Raw genomic sequence first — 25,472 nt, forward strand, 5'->3', positions numbered from 1 at the left:
TGCCACACATAGCAGAGTTAGCGTCTTTCTTTTCCACTTTAACACAACAGAAGTGGACACACTCACTATGTATGGGCGTGTGGGATCTATGAGGTGTGTGGACACACTCACTATGGGTGTGTGGGATCTATGAGGTGTGTGGACACAGTATATATGGCAGTGTGGGATCTATGAGGTGTGTGGACGCACTCACTATGTATGGGTGTGTGGGATCTATGAGGTGTGTGGACGCACTCACTATGTATGGGTGTGTGGGATCTATGAGGTGTGTGGACTATGTATGGGTGTGTGGGATCTATGAGGCGTGTGGACGCACTATGGGTGTGTGGGATCTATGAGGCGTGTGGACACACTATGGGTGTGTGGGATCTATGAGGCGTGTGGACACACTATGGGTGTGTGGGATCTATGAGGTGTGTGGACACACTATGGGTGTGTGGGATCTATGAGGTGTGTGGACGCACTATGGGTGTGTGGGATCTATGAGGCGTGTGGACACACTATGTATGGGTGTGTGGGATCTATGAGGTGTGTGGACTATGTATGGGTGTGTGGGATCTATGAGGTGTGTGGACTATGTATGGGTGTGTGGGATCTATGAGGTGTGTGGACTCACTATGTATGGGTGTGTACGATCTATGAGGTGTGTGGACACAGTATGTATGGGTGTGTGGGATCTATGAGGTGTGTGGACTCACTATGTATGGGTGTGTGGGATCTATGAGGTGTGTGGACACACTATGTATGGGTGTGTGGGATCTATGAGGTGTGTGGACACACTATGTATGGGTGTGTGGGATCTATGAGGTGTGTGGACTCACTATGTATGGGTGTGTGGGATCTATGAGGTGTGTGGACACACTATGTATGGGTGTGTGGGATCTATGAGGCGTGTGGACACACTATGTATGCGTGTGTGGGATCTATGAGGTGTGTGGACACACTATGGGCGTGTGCGATCTATGAGGTGTGTTCTCCAAGGCCACCACTCAGAAGACCCTCAAGATCACTTCCCAACTATAATCTCCCGAGATGCAAATACTTCTTCAAAATAAATGTAACACCTCAGAGTTTAGTTTTTTGGTTTTGGTGGAGGGGAGGGGGACGGAGTCTGGCTCTGTCATCCAGGCTGGAGTACAATCTCAGCTCACTGCAACCTGTCTCCCAGGTTCAAGCGATTCTCCTGCCTCAGTCTCCCGAGTAGTTGGGATTACAGGCACCCATCACCACCCCCAACTACTTTTTTTGGTATTTTTAGTAGAGACAGGGTTTCACTGTGTTGGCCAGGCTGGTCTCAAACTCGTGACCTCAAGTGCTCTGCCTGCCTCAGCCTCCCAAAGTGCTGGGATTACAGGCATGAGCCACCATGCCTGGCTCAGAGTTTAGTTTTTATCCAGGTATAGGTTCTATCAAATGCAGAAGCTAAGGTGCAATTCAAGTGGCAAAACTGCCACGACTAGCTCTGCCATCTACTGCCTGGTAAACACACTCTCCTCTGTCCCAATCCCTTCATAAAAGACTCCCAGCTGGGCGTGGTGGCTCATACCTGTAACCCCAGCACTCTGGGAGGCTGAGGTGGGCGGATCACCTGAGGTCGGGAGTTCAAGACCAGCCTGACCAACATGGAGAAACCTCGTCTCAACCAAAAATACAAAAATTAGCCGGGTGTGGTGGTGCATGCCTGTAATCCCAGCTACTCGGGAGGCTGAGGCAGGAGAACCACTTGAACCCGGGAGGTGGAGGTTGTGGTGAGCCGAGATTGTGCCACTGCACTCTAGCCTGGGCAATAAGAGTGAAACTCCGTCTTAAAATAAATAAATAAATAAATTAATTAATTAAAAAAATGAAAAGACTCCCTCCACCTCCTGTTGTGACTGGGATCTGGCTCCTCCCACTCCAAGGATGTAGCTTTTATAGCGGGGAAACTTGTTCATCCTCTCACAGCCTGAATTCACTGGTGAAGCGAGAGCTATGGTCACCATGGCCCTGGCTCCCAGAACCCCTGGCTGGACTGCCCGCCCTTCTCTGCCTCCCTGGCTCCCAGAACTCCTGGCTGGACTGCCCGCCCTTCTCTGCCTCCCTGGCTCCAGGCACATTCCTTGCTCAGCCCTGGGCAAGTGACACAGAGGCCATGTCTGGGTCTGTCGGAACCACCAGGGCACCATCTCCATCCATTCATCCTTTCCACAGACACTGACACTGAGGGCCTGCGCTGGCCCAGCCTGTGCTAGGGGCTGGGGGACACAGTTGGCAAAGAAAACCTGGCTCCTGCTTTCATGGTGTTGACCATCCCATCTTTCTTGCATCAAAAACCCCAGGCCAAGCCAGGCTGGGTACGGTATGGTGGCTCACACCTGTAATCCTAGCACTTTGGGAGGCCAAGGTGGGCGGATCATTTGAGGTCAGAAGTTTAAGACCAGCCTGACCAACATGGTGAATCCCCATCTCTACTACAAATACCAAAATTAGCTAGATGTGGTGGCTGGTGCCTGTAACCCCAGCTACTCAGGAGGCTGAGGCAGGAGAATCGCTTGAACCTGGGAAGCGGAGATGGCAGTGAGCTGAGATGGTGCCACTGCACTGCAGCCTGGGGGACAGACTGAGACTCTGTCTCAAAACAAAACAAAACAAAACAAAACCCAGGCCAGATGTGATGGCTCATGTCTGTAATCCCAGCACTTTGGAGAGACCGAGGCGGGAGGACCACTTGAACCCAGGAGTTCCAGAATAGCCCGGGCAATACAGCGAGACCCCATCTCTAAAGAAAAAAAAAAAATTTTTTTCTAATTAACTGGGTGTAGTGGCGTGTAGTCCCAGGTGCTTGGGAGGCTGAGGTAGGAGGATCACTTGAGCCCCGGAGTTGGAGGCTGCAATGAACTATGATTTCACCACTACACTCCAGCCTGGGCAACAGAGTGAGACTTTGTCTCTCTAAAAAAAAAAAAAAGGCCGGGCGCGGTGGCTCAAGCCTGTAATCCCAGCACTTTGGGAGGCCGAGACGGGTGGATCACGAGGTCAGGAGATCGAGACCATCCTGGCTAACATGGTGAAACCCCGTCTCCACTCAAAAATACAAAAAACTAGCCAGGAGCAGTGGCGGGCGCCTATAAGTCCCAGCTACTCGGGAGGCTGAGGCAGAATGGCGTAAACCTGGGAGGTGGAGCTTGCAGTGAGCTGAGATCTGGCCACTGCACTCCAGCCTGGGTGACAGAGCAAGATTCCGTCTCAAAAAAGAAAAAAAAAAAAAAAAGGAACCCCAGCACCCAGCAAAGTGGATTCCCAAGGGCATTTATCCAGTCTGCTGCTAAATAGGGAGTGGGTGCACAGTGAGAGCCCTGTGCTGCAACAGCACAGGCGGGCGGGGCAGTGGGGAGAAGGCCTACCTTCCGTGTTCTGGATGATGCGCTCCACCAGCACTGGGTATTTGGTTATGCGCTGTGTTACCAGGAGAATGCACTCCTGCACACCAAGCCGCCGCACAATGGAGAAGTTGCCAATTTTCTAGGAAACAGAAAGCAAGATCCCGCATTAACATCTCGGAAATGGACAGCAAGAGCCCGCATTAAAATCTCGGAAATGGAAAGCCAGATCCCGCATTAACATCTCGGAAATGGAAAGCAACATCCCATATTAACATCTCGGAAACGGATAGCCAGATCCCGCATTAACATCTCAGAAACGGACAGCCAGATCTCACATTAACATCTCGGAAATGGAAAGCCAGATCCCGCATTAACACCTCGGAAATGGACAGCCAGATCCCGCATTAACATCTCGGAAACAGACAGCAAGAGCCCGCATTAACATCTCGGAAATGGAAAGCCAGATCCCGCATTAACATCTCGGAAATGGACAGCCAGATCCCGCATTAACATCTCGGAAACAGACAGCAAGAGCCCGCATTAACATCTCGGAAATGGAAAGCCAGATCCCGCATTAACGTCTCGGAAAGGGACAGCCAGATCCCCGCATTAACATCTCGGAAATGGACAGCAAGGGCCTGCATTAGTATCTCGGAAATGGACAGCAAGATCCTGCATTAACATCTCGGAAACGGACAGCCAGATCCCACATTAACATCTCGGCTCCTGCCGAATTAGTCAACAATTGGCTGCCAAGGCTGGGGACTCCTTCCTTTCTCAGCTCACCAGGACCTTTCCTTTGCCACTCTGGAGGAGAGAGACACCAGATATCTGAAAGCAGGGATCACCTGCTGTATACACAAAGGCCACCAAAGGCCAGGTGTGGTGGTTCATGCCTGTAATCCCAGCACTTTCGGAGGCCAAGGCAGGAGGAATGCTGGAGACCAGGAGTTTGAGACCAGCCTGGGCAACACAGCAAGACCTCATCTCTACAAAAAGTTAAAATATGAGGTGGGCATGGTAGCACACTCCTGTAGTCCCAACTACTCATGAAGCAGAGACAGGAGGGTTTGCTTGAGCCCAGGAGTTTGAGGCTTTATTGAGCCACTGCACTCCAGTCTGGGCGACAGAGCAAGACCTGACTCTAAAAAAAGAAATGAGAATCAGCCAGGGGGTCGACATGGAAATCATCTGTCAAGCTGTCCACAAACACGATGTACAAATGAACACACACCCCCTAACCCATGACTGCTGGAACCCTCCAGAACTAGAGTGGGCATGTGCCTTTCGATTGGGTCCCTGGGTGCGATATTGGCTCACTGCAACCTCCGCCTCCTGAGTTTAAGCGATTCTCCTGTCTCAGCCTCCGAGTAGCTAGGATTACAGGCGTGTGCCACCACACCTGGCTAATTTTTGTAGTTTTAGTAGAGATGAGGTTTCGCCATATTCCTCAGGCTGGTCTCAAACTCCTGGGCTCAAGTGATCCGCCCGCCTTGGCCTCCCCAAAAAGTGCTGGGATTCCAAGCATGAGCCACTGCACCCAGCCTGGGTGCTTTCTGATGCTTACCTCTGGCTAAGAACCAAAAGCAGTCACCTGACGCCCTCTCGGGAGCACAGCACATTTTCTGCTTGTTTGCTCCCGCTGCTCTTGTATACATTTTAGGGATGCCAGCACTTGCAAAGAGCCACTGAAGAGACCCAGAGCCGCTGGGATTTGCAAGAGTCCATCACGGAGGCTTCACTGGAATCCCCCTCCTGGCTTCAAGGAACTGTGGCTCCAAAACGATCCTCTCCCTTTCCCAACTATCCTATAACACAATGAAGTTTAAATGCATGTCACTCCTAACTTTGGACCACTGGGTGTAGAATGCCACTGCAGAATCAAGTCCTGGCCAGGCCACAGGTGATGCAGCTCTTGTGGAATCAGCGGTGTTAGGGCCTCTAAAGAGGTGAATGTTGATAGAACCAACTAGCCATCATCCAAGTGCGGTTTCTAGGATGCGGGAGGTGGGGTCTCCCTTGACTTGGCTGACTCTGGCTGGGCTTCGAGCACCTACCCACGCTCACACAAAGGAGGCAGGAAGATCCATCTACAGGCTCCGGGGGCGAACACAGACCAGCAAGGGGACAAAGGCTTGGAGTAACCCTCCTTTTTTTATTTTGTATTTTTTTGAGACAGAATTTCACTCTTGTTCCCCAGGCTGGAGTGCAGTGGTGTGATCTCGGCTCACTGCAACCTCTGCCTCCTGGGTTCAAGTCCTGCTTCAGCCTCCCAAGGGGGTGGGATTACAGGCGCGCGTTACCACGCCTGGCTAATTTTTTATATTTTTAGTAAAGACGGGATTTTGTCATGTTGGGTAGACTGGTATCAAAATCCTGACTTCAGGTGATCTGCCCGCCTTGGCCTCCCAAAGTTACAGGGATTACAGGTGTGAGCCACCGCACCCAGCTGGAATAACCCTCCTTAAGACAGACAGCATCCCCAAGGCAAAACAGGCTGGCTCTGGAGGGCCAGTTCCTGGGGCAGGGCAGCCCCTTCAAACAATCCTTTGTGTCATCCAAACAGTGATGACACCGCGATGGTCAGCAGGAACCATGCTGAGAGCTGCAGGGATGTCTGAGGCCCACTGTGGCCTGGCAAGCGACAAAGTCTACATATGCTTTCTTTGATTGATTTTGTTAAGATGTGTATGTGTATAGTTATGTATTTTATATAATAGAGATGGGATCTTGCTATGTTGCCCAGGCTGGTTTGAAACTCCTGAGCTCAACTGATTTTCCCTCCTTAGCTGCTGGAGTAGCTAGGGTTACAGGTGTGCACCAACATGCCTGGCTAATTTTTAAATTTTTTGTAGAGACAGGATCTTGCTATGTTGCCCAGGCTGGTCTCAAACTCCTGGCCTCAAGCGATCCTCCCGCCTTGGCCTCCAGAAGTGCTGGATTTACAGGCATGAGGCATTGCATCTGGCCTGCTTTATTTTACATCTCAGGATTCTACGTAAGATTTCACTGATGTGTTCTGAATGGAGTTGTGGTTAAAACCCAAACCAAACCTTGAAAATCACCGCTACATAACAAATGCCTTATAATTCCCAAGTCCCAAGACTCTACAATTCTGTGGAAAAACTCGACAGTGAAGAATATAAGTTTTTTGTTTTTTGTTTTTGAGACGGAGTCTTGCTCTGTCACCAGGCTGGAATGCAGTGGCATGATCTCGGCTCACTGCAACCTTCGCTTCCTAGGTTTAAGCGATTCCTCTGCCTCAGCCTCCCAAGTAGCTGGGATTACAGATGCGTGCCACCACGCCCGGCTAATTTTTTGTATTTTAATAGAGATGGGGTTTCACCATGTTGGCCAGGACGGTCTCGATCTCCTGACCTCGTGATCGGCCCGCCTTGGTCTCCCAAAGTGCTGGGATTACAGGCGTAAGGCCCTGAGCCCGGCCAGAATATAAGTTTTTGATTTAAAAAAAAAAATTGTTTTTACCTTGATCAAGTTTTGAAATTTCTTGTTTTGCTGAAGCAGCAACTTGTAATGACTAACAGCTTCATTGTGGCCACTACAAAACACACCATACTTTTCTTTCATTCTCTCCCCATTTTCACCTGAAAACTAATAGACAAAAGAACAGAAATGTTAATTAAACACGAAAACTGCCAAAGTATATTTTCATCTAATTCGTCTGACTCTGCTAAAATAAATATCAATTTATTTGCAATTCCATTTTATTATTATTATTATTTTTTAGAGACAGCATCTTGCTCTGTGGCTCAGGCTGAAGTGCAGTGGCACGATCTCAGCTCACTGCAACCTCCACCTCCTGGGTTCAAGCGATGCTCCTGCTGTAGCCTACTGAGTAGCTGGGATTACAGGTGCCACCACCACACCCGGCTAATTCGTTTTTAGACGGAGTCTCGCTCTGTTGCCCAGGCTGGGGTGCAGTGGCGTGATCTTGGCTCACTGCAACCTCCACCTTCCGGGGTCAAGTGATTCTCTTGCCTCAGCCTCCTGAGTAGCTGAGATTACAGGTGTGCACCACCATGCCCGGCTAATTTTTATATTTTTAGTAGAGACCAGGTTTCACCATGTTGGTCAGGCTGGTCTCGAACTCCTGACCTCTTGATCTGCCCACCTCGGCTTCCCAAAGTGCTGGGATTATAGGCGTAAGCCACCGTGCCTGGCCAGCCAAAGCGTATTTTCATCTAATTCATCTGACTCTGCTAAAATAAATATTAGATTTATTTACAATTCCATTTTCGTGCGATCTCAGCCCACTGCAACCTTCGCCTCACGGGTTTGAGCAAGTCTCCTGTCACAGCCTCCTGAGTAGTTGGGGATTACAGGTACTGCCACCACATCCAGCTAATTTTTAAATTTTTTTTTTTTAGTAGAGATAGTGTTTCACCATGTTGGTCAGGCTAGCCTTGAACTCATAACCTCAAGCGATCCACCTCCCTCAGCCTCCCAAAGTTTTGGGGTTACAGGTGTGAGCCACAGAGCCCGGCTGCAGCTCTACTTTCTAATACGTCCTCAAACAGAGAAATGCTTCAGTTTGGGGCGTCTAATCACAAGGTGTCAAAAAGGTAAAATAAAAAAACCTGCTTCGGGGCTTTGCTACATCACAGATGCTGTAAAACTTCCTGAGAGCCGAGAAAAAAAGTAAATGTCAGCCAAAGGACGTTAGAAACATAAAAAGTAGGCTGGGCGCAGTGGCTCACACACGTAATCCCAGCAGTTTGGGAGACTGAGGCAGGCGGATCACTTGAGGTCAAGAGTTCGAGACCAGCCTGGCCAACATGGTGAAACCCTGTCTTTACTAAAAATACAAAAAAATTAGCCAGGTGTGGTGGTGGGCACCTGTAATCCCAGCTACTCGGGAGGCTGAGGCATGAGAATTGCTTGAACCTGGGAGGTGGAGGTTGCAGTGAGCCGACATCACACCACTGCACTCCAGCCTGGACAACAGGGCGAGACTTCATCTCAAAAAAAAAAACCTTAAAGAGCAAAAGGAGTGTTCTTCTAATTAGTTGGCCCAGGATGCTTTGAGCAAATAGTTTGAGGTCACACGAGGGGCACAGCTCCCCTGGGTAAATCTTGGCCTAGGGTGATCGTTTGGGGTTAATACCACTACCATGGATGGTGCTGGTCCACAGGTATGCTTCCCTGCTTCCCCCATCCCCCCTGATATGGGGTCTTGCTCTGTTGCCCAGGCTGGAGGGCAGTGGCATGATCACAGCTCACTGCAGCCTTGACCTCCCATGCTCAAGCAATCCTCCCACCTCAGCCTCCTGAGTAGCTGGGACTACAGCTATACGCCACCACAGCTGGCCAATTTATTTTCATGTTTTGTAGACATGGGGTCTTGCTATGTTGCCCAGGCTGGTCTGGAACTCCTAGGCTCGAGCAATTCACCTGCTTGGCCTCCCAAAGCGCTGGGATTACAGGTGTGGGCCACTGCACTCAGTCAACAGGCATACTTTGAACGGTTGAAAGCATAAGTGATTTGAACCAAAAAACAAAAACCAACCAACCAAACGAGCATAGAATAGAAGAATGTAACACCGAATAGTGTTCAGCCAGGGACGCCGGCTAATTAAGGCCTCTGTGTTTCTAGAATATGAATTGCAGGCATCGCTATCAGGGGCCCAGAGCTGTGTGTTCTCAGGGGAGCAGGTACTCAACAAATAGGAGCCACTCTCGTTTTATTATTCAAAGGAACAGACTGGCACAATGGCTCATGCCTGTGATCTCTGCACTTTGGGAGGCCGAGGAGGGAGGATCGCTTGAGGCCAGGAATTTGAGACCAGCCTGGGCAACAAAGCGAGACCCCATATCTACAAAAAATAAAAAATTAGCCAGGAGTGGTGTTCCCTGGAGTCCTGGCTACTTGGAAGGCTGAGGCAGAAGGATCACTTGAGCTCAGGAGTTCAAGACCAGCCTGGGCCATATAGTGAGACCCCATCTCTACAAAAAATAAAAAATTAGCTGACCATGGTGGTGCACAGCTGTAGTCCCTGCAACTTGGGAGGCTGAGGTGGGAGGATCACCTGAGCCTGGGAGGTTGAGGCTGCATTGAGCTGTAACTGCACCACTGCACTCCAGCCTGGGTGACACAGCAAGACGCTATCTCAGAAAAAAAGAAGAAAGGAACAGAGACAGGGCAGAGGCTTTGAAGACTGTTGAGATGAACATGGCTGCACCCACCTGCTGAACCAGGAGGTCGCCGATTTTCTGGATGACATAATTCCGGTCGCTGCCCTCCTCCAGGGACTCCTGGCGGCGCTCCTTGAGCCGAGCGAGGAAATGGCTGTGTGTCTCCAGCAGGTCGTCAGCACATGGGAAGAGGCGGCCAATGGCCTTGCTGCTGAACTGCAACTCCTCCTGCAGGGCCCTGGAGTACACCTTCAGCATGATCTTGAGAGTCCGCACGTGGTGCACCTCCGTCTGCATCAGCTCTGCAGGGACACGGACGGCAGGACTTAGCCACGCTGGCTCCACGGCCCCGCTGGGCAGTCGTGGGTGCTGCCTGCCCTTCACGTGCTGAACTGGCTTCTGAGAGTTCTCTGCCTAAGACCTTGTGCCTTTGGGGTCTTTCCTACTTCCAGGGCGTCCAGGGTTTAGCGTGCTGCAGGGGGTCCCAGCCTAAAGGAGCAGGGGAAGGAGACGGCCCTGGGACCTCCCCATCACAGGAGGGTTTTGGGCCCAGTGTCAACCCAACGGACAACATTTTAAGTCTGTGTGGTTTTTGGTTTTTTGTTTTTTGTTTTTTTTTTGAGATGGAGTCTTGCTCTGTCACCCAGGCTGGAGTGTAGTGGCACAGTCTCAGCTCACCACAATGTCCGCCTCCTGGGTTCAAGCGATTCTCCTGCCTCAGCCTCCCAAGTAGCTGGGATTACAGGTGCGCACCACCAGGCCCAGCTATCAAGTCTGTTTTTAGAAAGAAGAGTGTTCTGAGGAACACTCCTGTGAATGTCAAAACTCACACGTCGGGCCGGGCGCGGTGGCTCAAGCCAAAATCCCAGCACTTTGGGAGGCCGAGACGGGCGGATCACGAGGTCAGGAGATCGAGACCATCCTGGCTAACCAGGTGAAACCCCGTCTCTACTAAAAAATACAAAAAACTAGCCAGGCGAGGTGGCGGGCCCCTGTAGTCCCAGCTACTCAGGAGGCTGAGGCAGGAGAATGGCGTGAACCCGGGAGGCAGAGCTTGCAGTGAGCTGAGATCCGGCCACTGCACTCCAGCCTGGGTGATAGAGCGAGACTCTGTCTCAAAAAAAAAAAAAAAAAAAAAACTCACGTCACATCTGTGTGTGTCCCTGACCAGACCTAGACTGCAATGAACAAGATGTTTGTGTCCGCCAAAATTCGTATGTTGAAATTCGAACCCCCAAGGTGATAGTATCAGGAGGTGTGGCCCTTGGAAAGTGATGAGGTCAGAAGGGGAGAGAACCTCATGGGGGGACTAGCGCCCTTAGGAAAAGGACCTGAAGACTGGGGGTGATGGCTCACGCCTGTAATCCCAGCACTCTGGGAGGCCGAGGTGAGCAGATCACTTGAGGTCAGGAGTTGGAGACCAGCCTGGCCAACACAGCGAAACCCTGTCTCTACCAAAAAATAAAAAAATTAGCTGGGCATGGCCAGGCATGGTGGCTGATGCCTGTAATCCTAGCATTTTGGGAGGCTGAGGTGGGCAGATCATGAGGTCAGGAGTTCGAGACCAGCCTGGCCAACATGGTGAAACACTGTCTCTACTAAAAATACAAAAATTAGCCGGGCACAGCGGCGGGCACCTATAATCCCAGCTACTCGGGAGGCTGAGGCAGGAGAATTGCTTGAACCTGGGAGGTGGAGGTTGCAGTGAGCCGAGATGGAACCACTGCACTCCGGCCTGGGCGACAGAGTGAGACTCCATCTCAAAAAAAAAGAAATTAGCCGGGCATGGTAGTAGGCACTGTCATCCCAGCTACTCAGGGGCTGAGGCAGGACAATCGCTTAAACCTGGGAGGTGGAGGCTGCAGTGAGCTAAGATGGCATCACTGCATCCAGCCTGGGTGACAGAGTGAGACCCTGTCTCAAAAAAAAAAAAAAAAAAAAAAAAAAGGACCTGAGAAAGACCAGGAAGACCTTGTGAGGACACAGCCAGATGCCACCATCAGGAAGCCAGGAAATGGGGCCTCCATGGACACTAAGTCTGCCGCTGCCTTGATCTCAGACGCCCCAGCCTCAAGAACTGTGAGCAATAAACTTCTGTGGCTTCTAAGCCACCCTGTATATGGTGTTCTATGAGAGCTGCCTATACAGGCTGAGATAGCACAAAACAAGGGAAGAAGAAGATGGATCTGGGCTTTCAGCCAGATGCGTCCACAGGGACGTATTCTAACAAAATCCTCTCCGACCGTCTCTACCTTGGCATGGGAGGAAGGGCTGCACCAAGGGAGGAGAGAGAAAGAGGGAGACCAGGCACTGTGGCTCACGCTTATAATCCCAATACTTTGGAAGGCCCAGGCGGGCGGGTCACTTGAGCTCAGCAGATTGAGACCAGCCTGGGCAACATGGTGAGACCCCCGTCTCTACAGAAAATAAAAAAATTCGCCAGGTGCAGTGTGGTCCCAGCTACTGCGGAGGCTGAGGTGGGAGGATTGCTTGAGCCCAGGTCGAGGCTGCAGTGAGCTCTGATTGTCCCACTGTACTCCAGCCTGGGCAATAGAGAGAGACTCTGTCTCAAAAAAGAAAAAAAATAAAGAGAGAACGAACAAAAGAGGGAAAGAGAGAAAGACAAAGATAAGGAAGGAAGAAAGGAAGGGAGGAGGGAAGGAGCAGAGAAGAGCGTGGAGGGCCGGCGTGGCGCCACAGGGCTGTGGCCCCCTCACCGTAAAGGACATCTTGTCTCTTCATCACCTCCTTCTTTTGCTTCCTGGCATAGGCCGGGTCCACGGCGAGGCTCCAGGACTCAGCTTCAAACTCGTGGCCGTCTGACTCAATCTCACTCCTCAGAGAGGCGGCGTAGGGATCTGAGGGAAGAGCGAGGGGCGGCTGCTGGGGGCCCAGAGCCATGTCACCCGGATTCCCTCTGGTGGATGTGCTGACACGGGCCCCAGCTCTTCCCAGGAGGGACAGGGACTGTGTGGCTGCCGCGAGAGAGTGGAGATGACCATACCTTCTACAAAAATGGACTCGGCGTTCGAAGTTGTGAGGGACAGAGAGTCATCTGCTGTCTGCTTAAGTTTTAAAAACACAGAATCGGCTTCATCCATCTCTCCTGTGATTGGTCTGAGTGCAAACAATAAAAACAATTGTTTTAGAAAAGTGAATTAAACACACACGCACATCCGATTCCATACTCTCTGAGAACTCTCCAGGTTTTCACAGAAGTCTCAACTTTTTGTCTACAGGTCATTTTTTTAACATTGGGAGATTTGCCAGGTGCGGTGTCTCATGCCTGTAATCCCAGACTTTGGGAGGCCGAAGTCAGGCAGATCACCTGAGGTTAGGAGTTCGAGACCAGCTCGCCCAACATGGCAAAACCCCGTCTCTACTAAAAATACAAAAATTAGCCGGGTGTGGTGGCAGGTGCCTGTAATCCCAGCTACTTGGGAGGCTGAGGCAGGCGAATCACTTGAATCCTGGAGTGGAGGTTGCAGTGAGCTGAGATTGCGCCACTGAACTCCAGCCTAGGCGACAGAGTGAGACTGTCTATAGAAAAAAAAAAGCCGGAGGCGGGGGAGATTATCTGTCAATGTCACATCAGGATTTCTCCCATAGTAACTTCCTTCAATGTTTAGTTACATTCTAATGGGGTGTGGATTGCAGCGTCCTTGACAGACCACTGGAGCCCACTTGGGGCCCCTAGGATCCTGTCTACCAGGAGTTAAGTGGAGATGGCTTCATGGTCAAGGGTGGGAGTGCAGTCCTTACTCAGAGGAAAAAGGTAATCTATTTCCTTTCCCATGAACTCATGGAATAGCCACCACAAACATATCAGCTTCTAGCATCACTTTGTACTCGGACACCGCTGCAGGCATTATCAAGGGAACCACTTTGAAGTGCTATAAAACGAGGTAAGGCACAGATAATGGGACGCCGCCGCCACACACACCCAGCAGGACTTTGAGCATCACCTTGAGTAAGGAGCCTGGCCTAAGGAGCAAGTCCAAGGATCCCTTGAGGCCACTAGGCAAACTGGCTCCACCAGGGGTTGAACACACCCTGGGACACATCGAATACACCCCGGGTCACATCGAATACACCCCGGGACACATCGTTTTTGCAAAGAGGCGTGGATCCCGGAAGCAAGCGTTAATGGGAATTTCTCTGCTTGGCACAGGGGCTGCCGTGTGGATTCACACAGATCTAAGTCGGGGTCTCCCTCTGGAGAGGCTGTCAACAGCTCCCCAGGGAACGCCACCCACCCGAGGGCAGAGCAGAGAGGGGACTCTGGCTTACCCGAGTTGCATCCCAGGGCCAGCCGGGCTCGGTGTTGGCTGGGGACCCCCTTTCTGAGAGACCGTCATACCGACATTCCTGGACAGGGCCGGGCTGCCATCGGACAGGAGGGTGCCCCGGGGGTTCTCCTTGAGTGAGGCTGTGACAGAGGCAAGGACAGAGTTGGTGCTGAGAAAGTGGGTCGGGTAGTGGAGGTCGCCCGCGCGGAAGCCCCGCTCCGACTGCGGCCGCAGCACGGACAGGATCTTGGAGGTCAGCAGCTCGTTATCCAAGAAGACGTTCTCTCTCCATTTCCTGGGGAAAGAGCCGTAAAAAGACAGCTCGGGGCGGCCGGGGAGCGTGCCGTGCCTGTCCCCGCTTTTGGAGTGAGCATTCCCCATGTTCGCGCGCGGTGCCAGGCTGGGCTGCGCCGATTTTATGCCTCGGTGGGATCCTTCTAGAAAACAGAGCTGCGTCTTCCCTTGCTGTATTGGCTGAAGCAGCGGGTCTGGAGGGCAGGATATTGGTCCCCACTGTGACCATTTACTGTGGAAATTGCACAGTATTTGCTGCTTTGATAGAATAAAATAGGAAAAAAAAAAAACCCTCTAGGCTCTCCCTTGGTCTTTGCAGGGTGTAAAAACCAAGTGAGCTGTTTCAGTTTGCTGTAAATAGTCTAAGATCATGAAACTGTGCGCCTGGTGCGCTTCATGCCAAAACCTCGCACATGATGATAATTAATCTGAGATCAGATGTTAGGGTGACTCTAAGACCCAGAGATGGCAGGACACGGTGTTTAGCCGCCCCTGGTCATCAGGACTCGAATAGAATTCTACCGTCGAAGCGGACCTAAGGCTCCGCTTCTGTTCCATGCCGTGATTATAAACCAATCCAACATCAACAGGGGCTGCGAACAGTTGTCTACACCCACCTGTTCATTAATTTAAGGGTTCAGATCATAGGATACATGTGCCCGCGGATAAGCTCACCTACTCACGGAAAGACGCAACTCTTTTAATTAATTATTATTATTTTTAGAGACAGTCTGACTCTAGCTCAGGCTGGAGTGCAGTGGCCGACCACAGCTTACTGCAGCCTTAAACTCCTAGGCTCAAGCAATCCTTCTGCCTCAGTCTCCTGAGTAGCTGGGATTATAGGTGTGCTGTATAATTTAAAAATATTTTCTTGGCCGGGCGCGGTGGCTCAAGCCTGTAATCCCAGCACTTTGGGAGGCCGAGACGGGCGGATCACGAGGTCAGGAGATCGAGACCATCCTGGCTAACACGGTGAAACCCCATCTCTACTAAAATATACAAAAAACTAGCCAGGCGAGGTGGCAGGCGCCTGTAGTCCCAGCTACTCGGGAGGCTGAGGCAGGAGAATGGCCTAAACCCGGGAGGCGGAGCATGCAGTGAGCTGAGATCCGGCCACTGCACTCCAGCCTGGGCGACAGAGCGAGACTCCGTCTCAAAAAACAAAAACAAAAACAAAAACAAAAAATATTTTCTTGTAGAGAGATGGGGTCTCACTATGTTGCCCAGGCTGGTCTTGAACTCCTGGCTTCAAGTGGTCCTCCTGCTTTGGGCCTCCCAAGATGCAACTCTTAATAAAGCTCAACTATGGTCAGGCACAGTGGCTCACGCCTGTAATCCCAGCACTTTGGGAGGTCAAGGTGGGTGGATCACAAGGTCAGGAGTTTAAGACCAGCCTGACCAAGATGGTGAAACCCCGTCTCTACTAAATAATAATAATAATAATACAAAAATTAGAAGGGTGTGGTGGCAGATACCTGTAATCCCAGCTACTCAGGAGGCTGAGGCAGAGAATTGCTTGAACCCGAGAGGCAGAGGTTGCAGTGAGTGGAGATCGTGCCACTGCACTCCAGCCTGGGCGACAGAGTGAGACTCTGCCTCAAAAATAAAATAAAATAAAATAAAATAAAATAAAATAAAACAAAAACAAAATAAAATAAATAAAGCTCAACTATCATTCATTAGGTTCAGTTTTCCCCTCCTATTTGACAAGTGTAGTTGAGATGGGCTACTTGGCTAGTTTATTCTTACATTTTATAAAATTGTATCTTCAAGCTCTGTCCAGGTAAAGAGTAGCATTAAAAAGAAATCTGGGCTGGGCGTGGTGGCTCATGCCTGTAATCCTAGCACTTTGGAAGCTAGAGGTGGAAGGATCATTTGAAGCCAAGAGTTCAAAACCAGCCTGGGAAACATAGCAAGACCCCGTTTCTACACAAAATAAAAAATTAGCTGGGCACAGTGGCGCACACCTGTAGTCCCAGCTACTCGGGAGGCTGAGGCAGTAGGATCGCTTGAGCCCAGGAGTTCAAGGCTGCAGTGAGCTATGATCGCGCCACTGCATTCTAGCCTGGGCGACAGAGCGAGACTGTCTCAAAAAGAAAAGAAGGGAGGGGAGGGGAGGAGAAGGGAGGGGAAAAAAGAGAAGAGAAGAGAAGAGAGAAGAAAAATAGAAATCTGATCTGTCAGGCCGGGTGCAGTGGCTCATGCCTATAATCCCAGCACTTTGGAAGGCCGAGGCAGGTGGATCACCTGAGGTCAGGAGTTTGAGACCAGCCTGGCCAACATGATGAAACCCCATCTCTACTAAAAATACAAAATTAGCTGTGCATGGCGGGGAACAACGGTAATTCTAGCTACTCGGAAGCTGAGGCAGGAGAATCACTTAAACCCGGGAGGCAGAGGTTGCAGTGAGCCGACATCATGCCACTGCATTCCAGCCTGGACACCACCAGTGAGAATCCATCTGAGAAAAGAAAAAAAAAAAAGAAATCTAATCTGTCCAGTGGCCTCCTGGCTCCTAGGTACTGACATACCACTGGTTTGTCCATGTTATAGGAAGAGAGCAGCTGGAAGTCTCTTTCTTGGGAACATGGAGTTATAAACCAGGGGGTGGGCAGAGCTTGCCCTAGTGGAAAACGTACTCACAGCAGCTCTCCTGGGAGAGGATTCAGCATTCTGAGCAACTTCTTTGTATTTTTGTTTTTTTTTTTTTGAGATAGATTTCCGCTCTTGTTGCCCAGGCTGGAGTGCAGTGGCGCCATCTCGGCTCACCGCAACCTCTGCCTCCGGGTTCAAGTGATTCTCCTGCCTCAGCCTCCCGAGTGGCTGGGATTACAGGCTCCCCACCACCACACCAGGCTAATGTATTTTTAGTAGAGACGGAGTTTCTCCATGTTGGTCAGGCTGGTCTCGAACTCCCGACTTCAGGTGATCCGCCCACCTCGGCCTCCCAAAGTGCTGGGATTACAGGCTTAAGCCATCGCACCCGGCCTCTGAGCAACTTTTAATTTAGCTGTAAATTGAAGATGATTGTTAACGTGCAAGTGGGTGTGTGTTAGAGATTTTCTGGCAGAGGAGCGAAGAATTCTCGCCGATTAAGACATCAGTCACTGGCCGGGCGTGGTGGCTCAAGCCTGTAATCCCAGCACTTTGGAGGTCAAGGTGGGTGGATCACAAGGTCAGGAGTTTAAGACCAGCCTGACCAAGATGGTGAAACCCCGTCTCTACTAAATAATAATAATAATAATACAAAAATTAGAAGGGTGTGGTGGCAGATACCTGTAATCCCAGCTACTCAGGAGGCTGAGGCAGAGAATTGCTTGAACCCGAGAGGCAGAGGTTGCAGTGAGTGGAGATCGTGCCACTGCACTCCAGCCTGGGCGACAGAGTGAGACTCTGCCTCAAAAATAAAATAAAATAAAATAAAATAAAATAAAATAAAATAAAACAAAACAAAATAAAATAAATAAAGCTCAACTATCATTCATTAGGTTCAGTTTTCCCCTCCTATTTGACAAGTGTAGTTGAGATGGGCTACTTGGCTAGTTTATTCTTACATTTTATAAAATTGTATCTTCAAGCTCTGTCCAGGTAAAGAGTAGCATTAAAAAGAAATCTGGGCTGGGCGTGGTGGCTCATGCCTGTAATCCTAGCACTTTGGAAGCTAGAGGTGGAAGGATCATTTGAAGCCAAGAGTTCAAAACCAGCCTGGAAACATAGCAAGACCCCGTTTCCACACAAAATAAAAAATTAGCTGGGCACAGTGGCGCACACCTGTAGTCCCAGCTACTCGGGAGGCTGAGGCAGTAGGATCGCTTGAGCCCAGGAGTTCAAGGCTGCAGTGAGCTATGATCGCGCCACTGCATTCTAGCCTGGGCGACAGAGCGAGACTGTCTCAAAAAGAAAAGAAGGGAGGGGAGGGGAGGAGAAGGGAGGGGAAAAAAGAGAAGAGAAGAGAAGAGAGAAGAAAAATAGAAATCTGATCTGTCAGGCCGGGTGCAGTGGCTCATGCCTATAATCCCAGCACTTTGGAAGGCCGAGGCAGGTGGATCACCTGAGGTCAGGAGTTTGAGACCAGCCTGGCCAACATGATGAAACCCCATCTCTACTAAAAATACAAAATTAGCTGTGCATGGCGGGGAACAACGGTAATTCTAGCTACTCGGGAAGCTGAGGCAGGAGAATCACTTAAACCGGGAGGCAGAGGTTGCAGTGAGCCGACATCATGCCACTGCATTCCAGCCTGGACACCACCAGTGAGAATCCATCTGAGAAAAGAAAAAAAAAAAAGAAATCTAATCTGTCCAGTGGCCTCCTGGCTCCTAGGTACTGACATACCACTGGTTTGTCCATGTTATAGGAAGAGAGCAGCTGGAAGTCTCTTTCTTGGGAACATGGAGTTATAAACCAGGGGGTGGGCAGAGCTTGCCCTAGTGGAAAACGTACTCACAGCAGCTCTCCTGGGAGAGGATTCAGCATTCTGAGCAACTTCTTTGTATTTTTGTTTTTTGTTTTTTTGAGATAGATTTCCGCTCTTGTTGCCCAGGCTGGAGTGCAGTGGCGCCATCTCGGCTCACCGCAACCTCTGCCTCCCGGGTTCAAGTGATTCTCCTGCCTCAGCCTCCCGAGTGGCTGGGATTACAGGCTCCCCACCACCACACCAGGCTAATGTATTTTTAGTAGAGACGGAGTTTCTCCATGTTGGTCAGGCTGGTCTCGAACTCCCGACTTCAGGTGATCCGCCCACCTCGGCCTCCCAAAGTGCTGGGATTACAGGCTTAAGCCATCGCACCCGGCCTCTGAGCAACTTTTAATTTAGCTGTAAATTGAAGATGATTGTTAACGTGCAAGTGGGTGTGTGTTAGAGATTTTCTGGCAGAGGAGCGAAGAATTCTCGCCGATTAAGACATCAGTCACTGGCCGGGCGTGGTGGCTCAAGCCTGTAATCCCAGCACTTTGGGAGGCTGAGACGGGTGGATCACGAGGTCAGGAGATCGAGACCATCTTGGCTAACACGGTGAAACTCCGTCTCTACTAAAAAACACAAAAAACTAGCCAGGCGAGGTGGCGGGCGCCTGTAGTCCCAGCTACTCGGGAGGCTAAGGCAGGAGAATGGCGTGAACCCGGGAGGCAGAGCTTGCAGTGAGCTGAGATCCGGCCACTGCATTCCAGCCTGGGGGACAGAGCGAGACTCTGTCTCAAAAAAAAAAAAAAAAAAAAAGACATCAGTCACTAAGCTGTGTAACAGCACATTGCACACATACTCAGTCGCTGTTCATTCTTTCCATGGCCCAGCACAGCGAGGATGACATTTGTTCAGTGGCCAGAAACATTCTGACGTCATGATAATACATGACTAACAACTCCTATTACTATAGGAGACAAAGCAGTTGACGACGTAACTCACAAGGCAACACCTATGTAAAAAAACAGGAATCCTGAACCAAAGGCGACACGGTCCAGGACAGGCATTTCCTGCCATTTCTGTCCAACAACTCCACCCAGACGATTATGACCTAAACGTACAAATACGGTGCAAACCCCGAGATGTATCCTTTGCCTAGCAGCATCCTGGCACGGCTGACACATGGTTGCTTGTGGACTGAGGTCCTGACTGAAATCAGATGAATTCTGCTCTAGCAAAATAGTCCATAGAAGAAAAAGTCACTAAAAACAGCATCTGGCCAGGCACGGTGGCTCACACCTGTAATCCCAGCACTTTGGGAGGCCAAGGGGAGTGGATCATTTGAGGTCAGGAGTTCAAGACCAGCCTGGCCAACATGGTGAAATCCTGTCTCTACTAAAAATACAAAAATTAGCTTGGCGGTGGTGGTGCACACCTGTAATCCCAGCTACCCAGGAGGCTGAGGCAGGAGAATCGCTTGAGCCTAGGAGGCACAGGTTGTGGTAAGCCGAGATCATGCCACTGCACTCCAGCCTGGGTAACAGAGTAAGATCCTGTCTCAAAAAAAAAAAAAACAAAACCAAACCAAAACAAAAAAACAGCATGTAAAGCAATGCCAATTCCCAAAATCAAGTTGATGGCAAAAAAAAAAAAAAAAAAAAAAGAAAGAAAGAAATGCTGATTCCAAGAATTTTAATAAACTATTGGTAATGCTAAATCTATAGGAACAGATGTAAATCTTCCTTGCATGATTTAGAAGACACTGAAGTTTTCACATGTTGGGGTCATGACCAGGGGACACCAGGTTAGAGACCAGCCTGGGCAACATAGTGAGATCTCGTCTCTCAAAAAACAACAACAACAAATGAGGCAGGCATGTTGGTGTGTGCCAGGAGTCCCAGCTACCTGGGAGGCTGAGGTGGGAAAATCGCTTGAGCCCTGGGGTTCAAGGCTGTGGTGAGCCATGATTGCCCCACTGCACTCCAGCCTGGGTGACAGAGCAAGACTCTGAAAAAAATGAAATAAAATGAAATAGAATGTAAGAGGTGGACAGTCATAAATAGAGTCTTCCTGGAACACGTGCGGCCGCTGAAATAGCTGATGGGTCAAGACATGAGTCACTGGCCCTGCCACAGACCCGCTGCATTGATTATGTCCTTTTATTCCGTATTTGTGATGCTTTGACCTCTTGGGGCTTTGCTGAGCATGGACGCACAGCCCCTCCCAGGGCTGGCCAGTTTCTCGAGATAGTCAACGGTCTGCAGCCAATGCAGAGCTCAGACCCCCAGTTGCCTCCTTTATGGGGCTGTCACACTCCTGGCCGTGGTCCCGCTGCCCTCATCACCTCGGGGTCCCGTCCTGAGCCTGCTCACCCTGCCTGGTCCATTTGTTCCCCAGGAAACCACAGTGAAGACTTCTGTCCATATTTTCCCCTGTCCCCCAACCGACCCTGGTGCTTCCCCGCGTGGCCCCTGTGTGGTGTGCCCTGCCTCCTGCTTCCAGAGGACTGTGAATATAAACTTCTTCCTTCCTGATGGTCATTTCTGGGTCTGCGAGTCTCACCATACTGCGTTCAGACAGATCCCAGGTATCCTAAAACGACAGCTGCCCAGGGACCAGAGGTCTGCTTGCCAGGGATGGGAGAGCCTCAGATCTTCTGCCACCTTTTTTTTTTTTTTGAGATGGAGTCTTGCTCTGTCACCCAGGCTAGAAAGCAGTGGGGGTGATCTCGGCTCACTGCAACCTCCACCTCCGGGGTTCAAGTGATTCTCCTGCCTCAGCCTCCTGAATAGCTGGGATTACAGGCGCCTGCCACCTTGCCCAGCTAATTTTTGTATTTTTAGTAGAGACAGGGTTTCACCCTGTTGGCCAGGCTGGTCTCGAACTCTTGACCTCAAGTGATCTGCCTGCCTTGGCCTCCCAAAGTGCTGGGATTACAGGCGTGAGCCCCCCCACCTGGCCTACGGTGTTTCTTTTTGGGGTTCTACGATCCAATGCGGTGACTCTGTGAATACACTAAAAGCCCCTGGGTTGTACTCTTTAATGGGTGCATTGTATGGTCTGTGAATTACATCTCAATAAACCTGCTCAACCAACAAATTCACACCTGTGATGGACAGGCTTCCTTCTGCGGGGGGAGAGCAAGATATCTGATTTGCAGTTCAACATACGGTGGGAATCAGTCGCTCTGCTCTTGGCTCCAAGAGAGACAGGGATACATATTTATCTCCTACTACGGTTTTTCCTACAGCAGACAGCCATGGCGCTTGGGGTTCAGCTTGTGCTGTCCAGCACTTTCTGTGCAGCTGCAAAAGCTACTCAGAGTCTAATTAGCGCCTCCTGCCCACTGCTGAGAGGTGCGATCGATTGGCGAGCACCTGGCCCACGGTGGCCACTGTATGCAGCAGAGCTCTTTCTGCAAGGGGACCTGGAGGATGGATGGAAACAAGTGAACGGTGAAAATCAAAACAGTTCTGACCTGAGGGGGAAAAAATATACCCTATTCTCAGCAACAAACACAGACAGTGGTCTATCCTCAGGGTGATTTTTAAAAGCTGGTTTTGTCTTGATTTCATAAATTCAAGAGTAGTCTCTGGCCAGGCACAGTGGCTCACGCCTGTAATGCCAGAATTTTGGGAGGCTGAGGTGGGAGGATCGCTTGAGGCTAGGGTGTTCAAGACCAGCCTGGGCAACATAGTGAGACCCTGTCTCTATAATTTTTTTTTTAAAAAAACACTAAAACAAGAGCAATCTCTGAGCAAGTTAGATGACAAAGCTTCCGTAACAGGTGTCAGGATCCCACCTGCATTACTTTACTAGGACAAAAGATTCCATACTTTTCTTCTTCTTCTTCTTCTTTCTTTTTCTTTTTTATGAGACAGATCTCACTCTGTCACTCAGGCTGGAGTGCAGTGGCGCGATCTCGGCTTACTGCAAGCTCCACCTCCCGGGTTCAAGTGATTCTCCTGCCTCAGCTCCCCAAGTAGCTGGAATTACAGGTGCCCGCCACCACGTCTGGCTATTTTTGTATTTTTTGTAAAGATGGTTTTTCTCCATGTTGGCCAGCCTGGTCTCAAATTCCTGGCCTCAAGTGATCCACCCGCCTCAGCCTTCCAAAGTGTTGGGATTACAGGCCTGAGCCACCACACCCAGCCTAAGAGCCCAGACTTTTTAAAAATTATTTTTATTTTTGAGACGGAGTCTCACTCTGTCGCCCAGGCTGGAGTGCAGTGGTGCAATCTCGGCTCACTGCAAGCTCCGCCTTCCAGGTTCACGCCATTCTCCTGCCTCAGCCTCCCAAGTAGCTGGGACTACAGGCGCCCGCCACCACACCCGGCTAATTTTTTGTATTTTTAGTAGAGACGGGGTTTCACCATGTTAGCCAGGATGGTCTCGATCTCCCGACCTCGTGATCCGGCTGCCTCGGCCTCCCAAAGTCCTGGGATTACAGGCGTGAGCCACCGCGCCCGGCCGACCCCAGACTTTTTCTAGTGCCTCTGTGCTTCCTTTGTGACTCAGTCTCTCATAAATCCTGTAAGTCACAGGCTTTGTCCTCTGATATCCAAGGACACTCCTCATTAGGTCTTACAGGAAAAGGACTCACCAAAAATTACATGAAAATGGCTGAGTAGTTACTAGCCTATTCAAAGTAATATTCAAGAAAATCCTGATACACTTTTTTTTTTTTTTGAGACAGTCTTGATCTGTCACCCAGGCTGGAATGTAGTGGCACAATCTTGGCTCACTGCAACCTTCACCTCCCTGCAGTGGTGCAATCTTGGCTCACTGCAACCCCGCCTCCCGGGTTCAAGTGATTCTCCTGCCTCAGCCTCCCAGTAGCTGGGACTACAGGCGCCCGCCACCACACCCGGCTAATTTTTTGTATTTTTAGTAGAGACGGGGTTTCACCATGTTAGCCAGGATGGTCTCGATCTCCCGACCTCGTGATCCGGCTGCCTCGGCCTCCCAAAGTCCTGGGATTACAGGCGTGAGCCACCGCGCCTGGCCGACCCCAGACTTTTTCTAGTGCCTCTGTGCTTCCTTTGTGACTCAGTCTCTCATAAATCCTGTAAGTCACAGGCTTTGTCCTCTGATATCCAAGGACACTCCTCATAGGTCTTACAGGAAAAGGACTCACCAAAAATTACATGAAAATGGCTGAGTAGTTACTAGCCTATTCAAAGTAATATTCAAGAAATCCTGATACACTTTTTTTTTTTTTTTGAGACAGTCTTGATCTGTCACCCAGGCTGGAATGTAGTGGCACAATCTTGGCTCACTGCAACCTTCACCTCCCTGCAGTGGTGCAATCTTGGCTCACTGCAACCCCGCCTCCCGGGTTCAAGTGATTCTCCTGCCTCAGCCTCCCCAGTAACTGGGACTACACGCGCGTCCAACCACACCCAGCTAATTTTTGTATTTTTAGTAGAGATGGAGTTTCGCCATGTTGGCCAGGCTGGTCTCACACTCCTGACCTCAGGTGATCCACCCGCCTAGGCCTCCCAAAGTGCTGGGATTACAGGAGTGAGCCACTGAGCCCAGCCTGCCTTTTTTTTTTTTTTTTTTTTTTAAGAGAGACAGAGTCTCGCTCCATCACCCAGGCTGGAGTGCAGTGGCATGATCATAGCTCACTGAAGCCTCCAGTTCCTGGGCTCGAAGGACTCTCCCGCCTCAGCCTCCTGAGTAGCTGGGATTACAGGTGCGTGACACCATGCCCAGCTAATTGAAAATTTTTCTGTAGCAACGGGGGTCTCATTATGTTGCCCAGGCTGGTCTTGAATACCTGGCCTCAAGGGATCCTCCCACTTTGGCTTCCCAAAGTGCTGGGATTATAGACATGAGCCACTGTACCCGGCCCTGATATGACATATTAAGTGACTGTCTTAATTGGTTTCAAATTGTCTTTTATATATAATCTAGAGGCACACTGACTTCTAGAAATGCCAACTTGTAAGCCTAAATTGCAGATTCCTATATAGCCTCTCACTTGTAAAGGCACCCCAACCATCTTTTAAAGGCAGCTGGGCCCTGGTCCTTAAGTCTCCACAGTTTTCTGCAAAGGACTGTTCAAGAAACACATGGGGCTGGGAGTGGTGGTTCAAGTCTGTAATCTGAGTACTTTGGGAGGCTGAGGCAGGAGGATCCCATGAGCCCAGGATGTCGAGACTGCAGTGAGCTATGATGGCACCACTGTACTCCAGCCTGAGTAACATAGCGAGACCCTGTCTGTGAAAAAAAAACAAAAAACAAAAAGAAAGAAACAAGTGAACCAGACAAGTGTCTCGGTTTCAAGGCCTGGCCTCAGAAATCATGGCTTCTTTTCTCACATTTAGGGGGTTTTCTGTCCCCACCCATCCTTCTGTTCTTTGTTTCAGCCCAGACTTTTCTTTTAGGCTGAGAGTGCGACCTGGCTCTAGAGAGTTCTAGCAAGCACTGGCTTACCGGCGAGTGTTCGAGAGACAATTAGAGAAAATCTGATGCCAGATGAAGTTTTCAGTTCACAGTTCCTGCCTTTTCAGCCACCTGGGAATAGACTAAATCGATAAGAAGGCGACTTCATTGATTTCTCTTTCTTGTCTCATTTTGATGTTACACAAGCAAGATAGTATTAAAAAGAATAAAAAGGTAGGAGGAAGAAAAAAACCCCTTCGTCCCACACCTCCGGGGAGAAATAAAAATTTAAAAAGACATCTTGCAGCTTAGAAGGTAAGTATGACTCAGAATATTCCTCCCCAACCTGGTACTATCCACAAACAAGAAACAAAACAAAAAGCCTCCTACTTCAAACTACATGTCAAACCCCCAAAATACCATTTTAAAAAAATGTGGTAATTAGTAACAACAGGTCCTACTTATTGAGTGCTTCTTGCATTCCAGGCTGGGTCCTGAGGACCTAATAATTCTTTCTTTCTTTTTTTTTTGAGATGGAGTCTCACTTTGTCATCCAGGCTGGAGTGCAGTGGCATGATCTTG

General features: G+C 50.0%; 1 protein-coding gene and 1 long non-coding RNA gene across 11 annotated transcripts in view; one reads left to right on the forward strand and one right to left on the reverse strand.

Annotated features, from left to right (window-relative positions):
• Nucleotides 1–25,472, reverse strand: part of ARHGEF18 (Rho/Rac guanine nucleotide exchange factor 18) — a 130,472-nt gene that overhangs the window by 20,261 nt on the left and 84,739 nt on the right. For all 10 annotated transcript variants that reach the window (XM_033199181.1, XM_033199184.1, XM_033199180.1 and 7 more), the window contains 6 exons: nt 13,806–13,944; nt 12,520–12,632; nt 12,233–12,373; nt 9,567–9,817; nt 6,849–6,974; nt 3,384–3,501 (listed from right to left, as the gene is read on the reverse strand). In XM_033199181.1, the coding sequence (XP_033055072.1) occupies nt 3,384–3,501; nt 6,849–6,974; nt 9,567–9,817; nt 12,233–12,373; nt 12,520–12,632; nt 13,806–13,944 (888 nt within the window). The remainder of the gene's footprint in view (nt 1–3,383; nt 3,502–6,848; nt 6,975–9,566; nt 9,818–12,232; nt 12,374–12,519; nt 12,633–13,805; nt 13,945–25,472) is intronic.
• LOC117076118 lies at nt 11–526 on the forward strand. The gene is made up of 3 exons (XR_004434240.1): nt 11–93; nt 135–220; nt 451–526. It is a non-coding gene; the product is annotated as an uncharacterized LOC117076118 (long non-coding RNA).

Source organism: Trachypithecus francoisi, unplaced genomic scaffold (genome assembly GCF_009764315.1).
Source record: "Trachypithecus francoisi isolate TF-2019V2 unplaced genomic scaffold, Tfra_2.0 Lachesis_group5, whole genome shotgun sequence".
NCBI classification, from domain to species: Eukaryota; Metazoa; Chordata; class Mammalia; order Primates; family Cercopithecidae; genus Trachypithecus; species Trachypithecus francoisi.